This window comes from Zonotrichia leucophrys, chromosome 6, assembly GCF_028769735.1.
Source record: "Zonotrichia leucophrys gambelii isolate GWCS_2022_RI chromosome 6, RI_Zleu_2.0, whole genome shotgun sequence".
In the NCBI taxonomy this organism is placed as follows: domain Eukaryota; kingdom Metazoa; phylum Chordata; class Aves; order Passeriformes; family Passerellidae; genus Zonotrichia; species Zonotrichia leucophrys.
This window is the reverse complement of record NC_088176.1, coordinates 12,355,985-12,369,940: the sequence shown is the minus strand read 5'-3', so window position 1 is coordinate 12,369,940 and position 13,956 is coordinate 12,355,985. Positions and strand designations below refer to the sequence as shown.

The window sequence follows — 13,956 nt, the reverse complement described above, 5'->3', positions numbered from 1 at the left end:
ATGGTTTTAATTCTATAACATCGTTTAATTGCTTGGGTTGGAAGGAACCTTAGAAATCATCTAGTTCCAATGGCCTGCCATGGGACACCTTCCACTGAAGCAAACTCCGCAGGGACATCTTCCACTGAAGCAAATTCTTCAAAGCCCCATACAACCTGTCCCGGAACACTTCCAGGGCTGGGCATCCACAGCTTCTCCAGGCAATCTGTGCCAGTGCCTCACCACTCTCACAGTAAAGAATTTCTTCCTAATATCTAATATAAAACTGCTTCCTGTCAGTTTAAAGTGATTCTCCCTTGCTCTGTCACTACATGCCCTTGTCCAAAGTTCCTCTCCAGCTCTCTTGTAGCCCCTTTAGACATCGGAAGGTGCTGTAGCGTCTCCCTGGAGTCTTTTATTCTCCAGGCTGAGCACCCCCAGTCCTCTCAGCCTTTCGACAAGTATCACCGAATCTCTGTTTAACAGACACGGTTAAAAAAGAAACAGTATTAGAATTATCTAATAATCAGCGGTCCGGCCGTAATTACGTTAATTGTGCCCCCAGACCAAGGCCATCCCCGGTGGACTGCAAGGAGCCCCGCAGTGTCCACGGAGCCCCGCAGCGCCCACACGGATCCGTCCCCTCACACCGCCCCGGCGCCGCCGCCCCCCACCGCGGCCCCGCTGCCACAAAGCGCTTCCGCCAGCGTCGCAAAACGAAGCCGCGCGCGCCTCTGGAGGCAGCGGCAGCGCTGCCCTTCCTTTGCCCTCACTGTCGCAAGGGTGGCCGCGCCTGGCGGCAGCCGTGCGCCGCCGGCGAATGGAAGGCGGCGCAAGATGGCGGCGCTGCATGAGGAGCCGGCAGAGGTGGCGGTGGTGCAGCCGGACCCCGAGGCGGGGACGCCGCCGCCGCCTCCCGCGGTGCCTCCCGCCGCCGCTCCCGCCGCCGCCCCGGCCGCCGCGGCGGAGGGAGAGGCGGCGGGAGCCGGTGGGGATGCGGCACCCCCGAAGCCCGCGGCGCCGGGCCCGGCCGCTTCCCCGGCGGCGTTGGACCGGCAGACGCTTGTGGCCGTACTGCAGTTCCTGCGGCGCAGCAACCTCCGCGAGTCCGAGGAGATCCTGCGCCGCGAAGCCCGCCTGCTCGGTGACGACCTGGGTGCCGCCGCCCTCAGCCCCTCCAGCGCCGGGCTCCTGGGGGGCTCCGGCAGCGACGCGGACGCCGGCGAGGCGCTGCTCGGCCGGGGCACCGGCGCTGCCGCCGTCGCCATAGGAGGCAACGTCGCCACTGTCGCGACTTCCAGCCCCGGCGTGGCTGCAGTTGCCGCCGTGCCGCCGGGGAAAGGTGAGGCCCGCGGGGCTGCGGGATCGGTCCCTCCTCTGGGCGGGAACCCCGGGAAGTGGGGAGCCCGTGTGGGAAGTGGGGAGCCCGTGTGCTGCTCGCAGCCTCGGGGCTCTCCGTTAAGCTGGGACACAAGGGTCGGTGTCAGGTTCTCGGTGCCACCGAGCGTCTACCCCGGCGTTCCGCGAAGTCCCTGGATGTCTCATTTCTCCATACAATCCGTAGAGAAATCCGTCTCTTCTGGAGTAAGGGAGCAAGGACAGGGCATCTCTCGCATTTGCAGGGAGCACTGTGAAACGAGAAGTGCTCCCGGTTTGTATTTGTGTCCCATCACAACCGATGGAGTAGCGGGAGCAGGAAGATTCCATTGTAGTTAGCGGGGATCGTCCCGGGTCTGGCCGCAGGGATGAGAACAGAGGTCTGGTGTACAGGCTGCTGATGTTTTGATGAAGGAGCTGTGGGATATTGTAGGCGAGGCTTTCTGCATTTCTTATCGAGTTTGAGGACTTGAGATGTCCTTTGGATAATTAAATTCTAAGTGTTTTTAATCAAGGTGTTCTGTGAGGCAGCTTTGCTGAATAATGGAATTTCAGGAACTGTTAGTCTGAGTTCCAGTGAGTGTACAGCATAAAGTCAGCTTGTTCCTAACATCAGTAGATATGATTGTTTTTATATAAAAGACCAAACAATGGAAGTGTGTAAAAACTGCTGTGTAGAATGGAACTGTCAGAGTGCTCAGTGTCCTTGCTCTGTGATGGTTGTGTGGTGGTCTTGGTGAATTGTTCACTTAGTCTACTTAACTTGCTTGTCTACTGGAAGCAAAATAATTATAGTGGGTATGTCTTGCATTCTGCTCTTTGTTTATAAGAGTTTCTAGCCCTAGCAGTAAAATAACTCATTCTTGTGATGTTAGTGGCTTTTTCCTTTACACTTAGAATCCTGGCTGAATTAGGCACTAAGTGGGCGACAGTTGGCAGGGAAAGCCAAAAAAACTGCTGGAGAGAATTGGCTGCTGGACCGATGTGCTCTTCTCACCTGCATTGTTTAGCCTTGGTGCTGAATGGGCACAGGACGTGTTTTGCTCACCTGACCAGGGGGCTGTGGCCGCTGTTTGTTTGCTGGCTCTTGCAGACTGTCTGAGCAGCTGTTGTTGTTGGCTGGTGCTTTTGCAGTCGGAGGCGCGGTGGTCGTGGAGGACCAGCCGGACGTGAGCGCGGTGCTCTCGGCCTACAACCAGCAGGGGGACCCGACGCTGTACGAGGAGTACTACAGCGGCCTGAAACACTTCATCGAGTGCTCCCTGGACTGTCATCGTGCAGAGTTGTCTCAGCTCTTTTATCCTCTCTTCGTGCACATGTACTTGGAGTTGGTCTACAATCAACATGAGAGTGAGGCAAAGTCTTTTTTTGAAAGGTAATTCATTTTCATTTGTATATTTGTGTTATTTTGTGTTTGCTACTTCAGCTAAATCTGTGAGCTATTTATATACGTATACATGCATATATATTATTCTTCTCTAAAGCTGAAGAGAATTGAAAGCTCAAGTAACAGTGCCATGGGTTGTAGTAACTGTTCTTAAATTCTTTTCCAATCTCCTGTCAGAAAGATGTGCAAACTAGTGAACTGTGCATTGTCAGAGTTTGAACCATGTTAATGGTGTGCTGATGGGCTCCTTGCTGCAAAAGTATCAATGAAGAGATTCTGCATCTTTAGGGAAAAATTGTGGGGGTCAGTTTTTATCAGTGGAAGATTGCACTGAGATGCCACAATAATGAATGCTATAAGTATTTGCTGATATCATAGGATGTACAGTGAAACTCTTCAAATGAGCTTAAAGAAATTAATTTCTGGTTTATCTGTAACTTTTTGTACTCTTACTATGCTTCACTTGTTTATCACTTGAGAGGAAAATAGAATTTAATTTGTTTCATGGATTCAGATGAATTGTGAAATACTTCAAGCCAAAAGTATAACTTTGTTTCCCTTCAAATGGCTCTGTAAATAGTTCAAATGTCCCTTGCCATAACTATTTTATAATAAGTTGAGTGACTAAACCTTTTACCATGTCTTGAATTGTTTCAATAGATTTCATGGGGATCAGGAGTGCTATTACCAGGATGACCTGCGTGTGTTGTCGAGCTTAACCAAAAAAGAGCACATGAAAGGTAACGAGACCATGCTGGACTTCAGAACAAGCAAGTTTGTGCTGCGCATTTCCCGTGACTCTTACCAGCTCCTGAAGAGGCATCTGCAGGAAAAGCAGAACAATCAGATCTGGAACATTGTTCAGGAGCATCTGTACATTGATATCTTTGATGGAATGCCTCGCAGTAAACAACAGATAGATGCTATGGTTGGAAGCTTGGCCGGGGAGGCAAAACGAGAGGCTAATAAAGCAAAGGTAGGAGACAAAGATTGTTGCACTTTTTACAAATCTCCCTGCTTTTTCTTAGTATAGATTGACAATCGTAACTTGAGATCTTAAAAGACAGTGTGAACAGAACAAAGGAAGAGAACTGTACAAACAGGTGTTGACAGGAGTAGAGAGAGATCAAAATGTATTACTGTCAGGTAGACGAAACTGCTGAATCCTTTTGGGATACAATGTTGTGTTCAGCCCGCTGAACTAAACTTAAACTAACTCATTAATTACTTTGGAGTTTTAAAATGGACAATTTGGCTTCCTCTTTTGTACAACAGATAGCAATTTTGACTTGCTACCAGTTGTTACTAGAAGAGCTGTGTGTGTGGTGTACCACAGTACTATACAAATAAATGAGGTAGTGTGGGGATTGCACTTTAAGGAAGGACTAAGAGATGGTGGGAGAGCTTGCAGTTGTCCAGATCAGTTGGCTGGGTAAACTAGAAGAACATGTACTACATTCCTTATGGGCCAAGCAGTAATACATGCTGTAATATTAAACGGGGCAGCTTTAAAGGGTCCATGTCTATTGCTTGGACTACTACATCGAAAAGTTACCATTAAAAAAATCTGGTTTTCAGTAAGAACAGCAATTACTTTTTTGTCTTGTGTGATTTTTTTATTGGCTGGTAGGTTTTCTTTGGCTTATTGAAAGAACCGGAGTTTGATGTGCCTTTGGATGATGAAGATGAAGAAGGAGAAAATGAGGAAGGAAAGCCAAAGAAGAAAAAACCTAAAAAAGATAATGTAGGGTCAAAAAGTAAAAAACAGGATCCTAATGCTCCTCCTCAAAACAGGTACCAAGGAAATAATGTGTACAGAAGTTTTCAAAATCCAATCTTGTCAAGCCAAATCTGCATCTCTGCTCACATGGCATTTTTATAATTTTTGGCTATTTTGGCTGTACACAGCTTTAGCCATAAGACTTCTAAGGGAGGTCATGAAACCCTTGGCTTATAACCCTCTATCGTTGCCTATCAAGTCAATCTAGATTTTCCTTGACGAACTTTTACTTGGTTACTCACTAATCTTTTCAGGTCATACTCAATTGTTTATCTTGTTCCAGTATCTGTCTGAAATTCTGAAAGCTATTGGCCGTTTCTCATCAGTTAGTCTTCTACATAGTCTTTCATATTTTCTAATTCTTGTGTCTTATTTGAATACTGAGGTATGAGGTTGCATGCAATGGTTTCACTTTGTTTGGATTAACAGTGAGGAAGGTGTTTTCACTTTGTAAAAATGTGTGCTTCTTGTGTAGAATTCCTCTGCCAGAACTGAAAGACTCTGACAAGCTGGATAAAGTCATGAATATGAAGGAAGCTGCGAGGCGAGTGCGTCTTGGGCCAGAGTGCCTGCCCTCCATCTGCTTCTACACATTCCTTAATGCTTACCAGGTTGGTAAAAGAGTTTGAGTAATAGGGCTAAGGGGATCAAAATTATGAGCATCACTCTTGCTAAAGAAAAAAGACATAACAGTGTTGGCAAGGGTAATTGGAGTATTTGGATTAAACGTTGCCAAGTTTATGTTCCAAAATGTTCAAACTTCTCTCCAAAGACTTCATAAACTATAAAATTTCCATGTTCCTTGGTTTTGCTTGGATTTTGCTATAATTCTTTCTGTTTCTGTCCTAAGTGTTTCCTACAGAACACAGTAGATGTTTTGCACTGGAGTACTGGAAAGCAATACTCTTTGTCAGTTCTGACTGCACTTCATATATAAACCTTTATTTTTAATGGAGCAAGAATTTGTGTGTGTTTATGTTTATTCTACAGTAATTCTCGCTATTTTTGTAAATTAGTTAAATTACCTTTTTGATAGTTTTTAGGATTTTGTAATATTTGCAATGTATAAGGACTGATTCAAACAGTATAACTGGATATTTTGTGTGTAGGGTCTGACTGCAGTGGATATTACCGATGACTCCAGCATGATTGTAGGAGGCTTTGCTGACTCTACTGTCAGAGTGTGGTCTGTGACTCCAAAAAAGCTACGTAGTGTGAAAACAGCTGCAGGTAATTAAGACAATAATACTTAATTGGAGCATACATAACTTGCGATATTTGTGTTCTGGATACTGTGCACACATTTCTAAATCTTGATACTTAACTGAGATGATGTCATGATGACATTTATCTTTGAACTTCTGACAGTTATTCTGATACATGAACTTTGAAATCTTGCAGACCTCAGTCTCATTGACAAAGAATCAGATGATGTCTTGGAGAGGATCATGGATGAGAAAACAGCAAGTGAGTTGAAGATTTTATATGGTCACAGTGGACCTGTGTATGGCACCAGCTTCAGTCCTGATAGGTAAAAGTTTACAAGCTAACTAGTTTGCTTGTCTTCAGTTATAATTGCATGCTCCTGAATGAGAACATATTCTTAATGCAGCTTTTTCCAGGTTAAAGCAATTCTTGCTCATGTAGCTTGTAAGAAACTGTGTAAATGCTCATAAAGTTCAGAGTGTTGAGCTTTGTCAGCTATTACTGAAATCAATTACAGCTGAGAATACAGCACCATTTTGGAAATTTAGGACTTAAATGACAAAACTACAGTTTTGCAAACTGTAGTTTAAGCTGGGTTTTAACTGAGTGATTCATAGAGAGAAAAAGTATTACAGCATTGATGTAACTTGGAGTATTGCAAAACTTAGTCTCAGTAGCACATCATTGTACTTCAAGTTTCCCATATTCTATTGAGACTTTATTTTCAGAATGTATGGAATAGTTCCTTTAAAATAAGAAATTTTAAAGCTTTGTGTAACAATGGGAGTCTGGACAGTGAAAAAGAGGCTTAAATATCTCAGGTTTTGCTTTTGCTTGTGTTTAGTCAGGAAGCAGCCACCACAGAAACACATCTGAGAAGTAAACTTTGTGGGGAACAAATATAGTCTATAATTATAATTGAGAACGAGAGCATGATATAAATTCTCTTTCAGGGAATCATGAAATTTCGTTCAGAGTTGTAATAGATCTTTTAAAAAAATAACACAGTGTAGCAGTTTACTAGTAATTTTTCCCTGCAACTGGAATTTGTGAGTGAAGACCTCCTCTATGGTGTGTTTTTTGGTTTTTTTTTTTCCCTTGGTATTAAGTGCCATCAGAATTAATCATGAATGTAAAATCATCTCTTTTTTTGCATAAGGGCCTAGGACTGGGTTCTGCTTGAATTGGTTATTGTTGCTTACTGCACTGAAATGCTGATTTATGGGCAAAATGCCAAACTGGTGCTAATGAGGGGACACTTCTATCATGGACATTTTCCAGTGTTTATGCAATATTTAAAAGCCCCTGTGTGAGTTTGGTATATGTTGATATGTATATGTTTCTCCTGTGACAGGAACTATCTGTTGTCTTGTTCTGAGGATGGCACTGTGAGATTGTGGAGTCTCCAAACATTCACTTGTTTGGTGGGATATAAAGGACACAATTATCCAGTTTGGGATACACAGTTCTCTCCTTATGGTTATTACTTTGTGTCTGGGGGACACGACAGGGTGGCTCGGTAAGAAACTGCATGTTTTTTTTACTTATCTGGGTCAGTTTTTGGTGGATCAACCCTGAAATTCATTAGCTTATATACTCTTGTCTACTCTATTACTCAAAATAAATTTTATGTCAGTTAAAATACTGAGCAAATGTTAATGCAGTTTTACTATTTTTTTAACACACATTATCTCATGGTTTTTCTATTTTTTCAACATACATTAGTAATACCTGATGGCTAAAGAGATGGTGTCCTCCTAAGTGACCCTCTGATTAGAAGTATTTTCCTCTAATTGTTGAACAGCTTGACAGAATATTCTTTATTTCTCCATTCTAAAAAGTATATTTTTCCAAAAAACACCCTGCTAATTCAGTAAACTGACCCTTAAGAAATCACTCCACAATTAATTTTTTTTTCCTCATTGTGCAACCAATCATTGAATCATGGAACAGTTTGGGTTGGAAGGGACCTTTAAAGGCCATCTAATCCAACGAGCAGGGACATCTGAAACTAGATCAGGCTGCTTAGAGCCCCATCCAGCCTGACCTTGAATGTATCCAGGGATGGGGCATCTCCCACCTCTCTGGACAACCTGTGTGTTTCATTACCCTCACTGTAAAAAATGTCTTCCTAATATCTACATTAAATCTACCTTCCTTTAGTTTAAAATCATTATCCCTTGTCCTGTTGCAATAGGCCCTGATAAAAAGTCTGTCCCCGTCTTTCTTCTAATCCCCCTTTAAGTACTGTAAGGCCACAAGGTCTCCCCAGAGCCAACTCTTCTCCAGGCTAAACTGTTGTCCTTTCCTCATTGCAGAGGTACTTCAGCCCTCTGAGCATTTTTGTGGCTTCCTCTGGAGTTGCTCCACCAGATACAGAGACTGAACTTCTTTAGGGCTCTTTTATTAATGCAGCTTTTCTTTTCAGTCTGTGGGCAACAGATCACTACCAGCCATTACGGATCTTTGCTGGCCATCTGGCAGATGTGACGTGTACCCGATTTCATCCAAACTCCAACTACATTGCTACAGGCTCAGCAGACAGGACTATAAGGCTCTGGGATGTTTTGAATGGGAATTGTGTAAGAATATTCACTGGACATAAGGTAAAGGCAGATCACTGACAGTGTGAAAGTGTTTTTATTTCTATGCTGAGATTCTAAACAGTTCTGAACACAGCTTGACTGACTGAATGTGAGTAGTCTTAATTAACTTGTTTTGCTGCCTCCCCATGTCTGTTTCAGGGACCAATTCATTCACTGGCATTTTCTCCTAATGGACGATTCCTGGCTACTGGAGCAACAGATGGAAGGGTTCTGCTGTGGGATATTGGACATGGCTTGATGGTTGGCGAATTGAAAGGGCACACAGACACCATCTATGCGCTCAGATTCAGTAGGGATGGGGAGATTTTAGCATCAGGTAAAGTTCACCAGAACAGTGAAGTGTCCATTGTATTCCATAATTCTGAAGAGGAATTATAGAATTGAGAAGGACAAAGTAGCATCACTTGCTTAGCAAAAGCAGCAAGGACTAATAACTTTTATTTGTGCATTCAGTATGCTGTATGAGGCTTGCTATAGTCTTTTGCTGAGCTTCAATTTCTGTTAACTTGCTCCCCAGAACCATTTTTTATATTCTATTTTATAACAAAAGACTTTAAACTGTTTTTTTTTTTCTTTTTAGGTTCAATGGATAACACAGTTCGTCTGTGGGATGCTGTGAAGGCATTTGAAGATTTAGAAACCGATGACTTTACTACAGCCACTGGACACATAAACTTGCCTGAAAACTCACAGGACTTGCTACTGGGCACATACATGACTAAATCAACCCCAGTTGTTCATCTCCATTTCACACGCAGGAACCTGCTGCTGGCTGCAGGAGCCTACAGCTCACAGTAGATCAGGAAGCTGAGACTGACTGTGCCAAGTCATTGCAGTAGTGACCTCAGGATGTGAGACCAGAGGGAATGTCTTGAACAGAAGGATCCCACGAGTCCATTGCAAGGAGTATGAAACTGTAATTTATGCAAGCAGCATTTCTCAGTTCTGCTGTTTCATATTTATCTGCAGTTTGAAAATGCTGGAGATTGACAAGACATTGTGGCTGTAAAAGAAGGAACCGTTCGTGGTGCTTTTGGTAACATAGATATGTACATATGAAATGAGCCATCTCTTCCCAGAGGTGGTACTGAGCTCTGCTGAAACTTGTGAAAAGTTAACAGCCTTTACATATGTTCTCAGATTTTTTTAAAGCACTTAATTTATGTATAGCAAATGTTTCATCAGTCTCAAACACAAGCAAAACTGTCCATTTTCAGAAAAGAATGTAGTTTGATTCACTACAGCCTGGGCTGGGCAGCAGGTGTGGTGAGATCACAGCAGCAAGCAGGGCATTGATGGAGTGGGCCCGGCAGCCCGATGCTTGTGGGGAACTGCCAAGCTCCGTGCACGGCTTGTATGCAGCCAAGTACTGAGTCCTGAAAAGATTTCAAACTGGTGTGCTCTTTTGAGGTGTCACAAACACAGATCTTGTTACTGTTTTCAAAGGTAGCCAGTGCTGTCAGTGTGACAAGCATCCAGAAGCGCAATGTGAACTTTATTTACTTTCATACTTTATTGTATGAGAAAATAAAAAAGGGGAACTGAGGCACGACTGAAATAGTCACTATTAAAAAAAGTGGACTTAAACCCTTTACTTTGTGTTAGCTGTAAAAGAACATTAATAACCTGTATCCTTTCTGCATAAGGTTTAACATAAAAAACCCCAGTAAAACTAGCCAAGAAATTGAAACATTATAGCAGCAGGAAAGGATAAATGTGTGGTCAGTTCGCTCTTGAAAGGCCAGCTTGTCTGCTGAGTGACAATTCCTACTCACAAAAAGATTGTACTCAGTGAGTCCTTTTGGACTACCAATAAAGCTGTGTTTTATTTTTAAAGAAGAGTAAAACATGCAGAACATTGGGAAGAATGTCTGTGTCTTTGAACCAAAACCTCCATCACCAAAGGCCAGGTCCAGCGTGGCTTGGGTTTGGGTTGGTTTTTGTTGTTAATCTCTTTCAAGATTTGTACAGAGAAATTGGTTTTGTGTTCCTCATTACTTCACAGTAAGGACTTGGACACTTGAACAATCTACTGGCTCTCTAGTGAAAATGAAAACAAGACCTGTCATTTCTAACGTAAACTAAACGGAGAACTACCTCCTCTTTCATCTCTTGTTTGCTCCTACAGGCATTATACATAAAAATAAAGTGTGGAAAATTCACTAGGAAGCTCTCCTAGAAATTTTCTTCAAAGAAAAAAGGGTAAAACGTAATTATTTTGATTTTTTTTTGTGTAATGTTACCTCAACAAAATTTCCTAGCTCTCAATATGTCCAGTTAGATTTAAGTACAATTTTTGACAGCTTAAAGAAAACACTGCCACATTCTGCCTTTGTATTTTGTACAGTTTTATACTTTTGATATAATAATAAATACTAAAACCATTTAGTTTGTGTCTATATGTTACAAGAAGATATTTACTTCCCTTCATGGCTAGAATGGAAGCAAGAGCAGTTTGTAACTGTGACAACTTTGCTAAGAGAAACAAAGTAATCAGAAATGTTTAAGTTGATGAGTAGCCATTCCATATAAATCTTGTTCTAAAGGAAGACTACAGATTCTAGCTCCTGCCATTATTACACTCTAACAGCCACCATTCTTTAGGGGGGGAATTAAATACAGCTGAAGCCATCTCTGCAAACACTCAGGAGGGAAAGATGACCAGACTTGTTCAGCAGGCACAGCATGTACAAAAACAGCTATAAGAAAATAAATGAAGTAGGGAGAGCATTAAGACCCTGTAATTAATTTTTCCATTTTTTCAGCAATCATTCCTACCTCCTGCTGCCCTCAGTTTGGGAAGCAAACTATTTGCAAGCTTTAGCATGGCTCAACCCCTGCTGCTGTGCTGGCACATTCCCACATCAGCACGACTGTGACATCTAAGGAAGGTACCAAGTGTTAACTAAGCTAAAGAAAGACACTGTGGAGAATGCAACAGACACATTTGAGTGTTGGGCAGGGAGGAGGCTGCACACACCTAACTGTGGTAGAGCATCTCCTTTCACAAGAAAGGAATCACTGGACTATTTGGGTCACTGTTCATGAATGTGGAGAGTTACAGGAGCTTAACATTACTAGACTAAGCTATTTTCCTTCTTCCCTCTGCAAGAGAAACCTGTAACAGAAAAAGCTCAAATACCATATCTGGGTCAGCTTTTTCAGAGGTTTTCCATCAAAACCAAAGAGGTTCTGTGCAAAATACAGACAACTGAGGCAGAAGATGTCACAGTTTCCATGTAAGCTACTAGCTTGGAATGCAAAAAGTGGGAGCAGCCAGATGGCTGCAAACCATGCAAGCTGTGACATGGACATGTGGAGATGCTTGGATCAGCTCCAGGCCCTGTGCACTGTAATGGCCCTGTGCACTGTAATGGCCCTGAGGTCCTGCCTGGGGCTCAGAACTCCTCAGGATGTGTTACAACAGCAGCAGAGTTAAGACAGCAATGACACAATCAGATGCTCCATCTCTGCTACAAGCAACTATATTTGACAAAGGAGGAAAAATGAGAAGTACCACACTCTGGCTTTTTTGGACCATTTCATACTTCAAATAAAACAAGTAATTATTGATATTTTATTAGCCACAACAGGTCATCAGTCTGCATTACACTGACACAGATTAGGGGTTCAGACATGCCAGGAACCTGCCAAGAGAAGAAAGGTCAAACATAGCAATTCTTGCACGATGTTAACTGAGAATCCCCCTGCCCCAAGCCCAAACTATTTTAGCTAGAAGCAGCCAGATTTCAGCACACCCAGGAAGAAGTGGCTGATGTCCCCTTAACACACAACCTTTTACTATTGTTTTATACCCCTATCTTCAGGCTATGAGGACAGCCCATAGGTTTTCCCAAAGTGCTATTTTGGTGAAAATTCTTTATTTGAAAGTGGCCCCAAAATTTTTTAACACTTGGTTGTTGCTATACAAGTCCAGTCATTTCTGCACGGGCCTTGAATAATCATGTGTGCAACATGCACAGTTCCATCATATGGTGTTCCTGTACTCTGTTCAAATGAAGGTCTTAACAGACTGCATTAATCTCTACTTTGAATTTTAATACAGTCAAGAAATAAGTCCTTAAGTACTACTTCATTATTTCCATAACCTACAAAGCAAGTTATCCCTATTTTACAGCAAAAGGGCAGCCCAGAGGGACTTAGTATTCATAGGCAAAGCTTGACGTGTATTGCTGCAACATCCTACTAGTCCTCTGTCCCTGCTTCCTGACCTGGCACTGAAGCATTTTGGAGGAACATCAGCCACTTACCTGTCACTTGGAACATCAGTCACACTTATCTGTCACAGCAGGAGCTTGCTTCTTAGGCCTAAACTTGAAATACAAGATAAGGAGTGCAACACTTGTGTACGTTGCTATTACATACTGGAAAAACAGAAAAGTTAAATTTAGTTTCAGTCTAAGACCCAGAAAAAAACATTATACAAGACTACAAAACAATGTACTTAATACATACATTCCTCCTGCCTATCAGGGTATAGGAATTGAAGTACTTCTGAAATCCAGTGAACTGGTGTTGAGATCCCGAGTCATGGCCAGCCATGGCTGCTTGTCCTAACAAACAGGACAGGACAGGGAATTAATTTAAAGTCACTTGGACAGGATCAATAGAAAAATCAAACTAATCACACTGAGCTTCATAATTCCATTGGCCACTCACAAATTTACTTTCAGGATGTTTGAAAGTAGTGGATACACATAAGGAGTAGGCACATCCAGAGCATTCTTTCTTGAGGTACAAAATGGAAAAGCAAATAAAGGGTTCACTGCACAATAAAAACAGAGTGGTTTTTTTAATGTTTCGAGATATATTTTTCAGAAGAGGGTGTCATGTTTAGGACAAACATTTGTTGCTTATCTTCTGCCTCCCCCCAAGGGCACCCCACACCCGACACAGATCCCCAGCCCGGCAGATGCTGCAGCCCCGGAGCTCCTGCAGCACACACGGAACTGCGCTGCGGTCACTAACACAGCTCCTGTGTGCCATCCAGCTCTTATCCAAGCCAATCCACAGCGGTATCGCTGGTGTACAACCAGGTAAGTGTTAGCTGACTGTGCCATAGGTAGAAAGCCTAATGAAACAGCTCTTCTAAATGTGCCACATACTGTTGGCAAAGACTTGAGAAGCCAAGGTCATATTTTCTCGTGCCTGACTGATGCAAAAGCCTGGGCAAGAGCCGAGGGGCCCTTCCGAACAGGGGAAGGAACCCCATGGAAATACGAGTCCCGTTTTCTAGGGTAGCCCGGTGCCCTTGCCCGGCTACAGCCGCGACCCCGCGCTCGCGTCGGGCCGGGGAACGGACGCGGCAGCGCCCGGGACTCGGAGGGAGCCACACCACGGCCAGAGGTCGCGGGTGCCCCGACGCTGCGGAGAGGCGCCATCCCCCCCGGCAGGACCAGGATCCAACCCCACCGTGCCCGAGCCGTGCCCGAGCCGTGCCCGAGCCGTGCCCGAGCCGCCCCTCCGTACCTGGGCCGCCGCCGCCGTCCCCACCGCGCTCTGCCCTTCGCCTCTGCCCTCCCACAAGATGGCGGCCGCGGGCGGCGCGCGCAGCCCTCGGGAGCGCCGATTGGCTGCGGGCCCCGGGGCGCGGCCTGGCC

General features: G+C 43.9%; 2 protein-coding genes across 2 annotated transcripts; one reads left to right on the top strand and one right to left on the bottom strand.

Annotated features, from left to right (window-relative positions):
• Positions 1-816: 816 nt before the first annotated feature.
• Positions 817-10,721, top strand: TAF5 (TATA-box binding protein associated factor 5). The gene is made up of 11 exons (XM_064716539.1): positions 817-1,321; positions 2,491-2,731; positions 3,404-3,719; positions 4,374-4,537; positions 4,999-5,134; positions 5,633-5,753; positions 5,925-6,054; positions 7,084-7,248; positions 8,158-8,335; positions 8,474-8,651; positions 8,916-10,721. Exons 1-11 carry the CDS (start codon positions 817-819, stop codon positions 9,131-9,133), a joined length of 2,352 nt encoding a protein of 783 aa, XP_064572609.1. The 3' UTR covers positions 9,134-10,721.
• Positions 10,722-11,804: 1,083 nt separating this feature from the next.
• ATP5MK (ATP synthase membrane subunit k) lies at positions 11,805-13,950 on the bottom strand. Its single transcript, XM_064716540.1, has 4 exons — positions 13,826-13,950; positions 12,812-12,909; positions 12,607-12,720; positions 11,805-11,982 (listed from the first exon to the last, which is right to left on the bottom strand). The coding sequence occupies exons 2-3, from the start codon at positions 12,896-12,898 to the stop codon at positions 12,622-12,624; spliced, it is 186 nt and encodes a 61-aa protein (XP_064572610.1). The 5' UTR covers positions 12,899-12,909; positions 13,826-13,950; the 3' UTR covers positions 11,805-11,982; positions 12,607-12,621.
• Between the last annotated feature and the right edge of the window lie 6 nt (positions 13,951-13,956).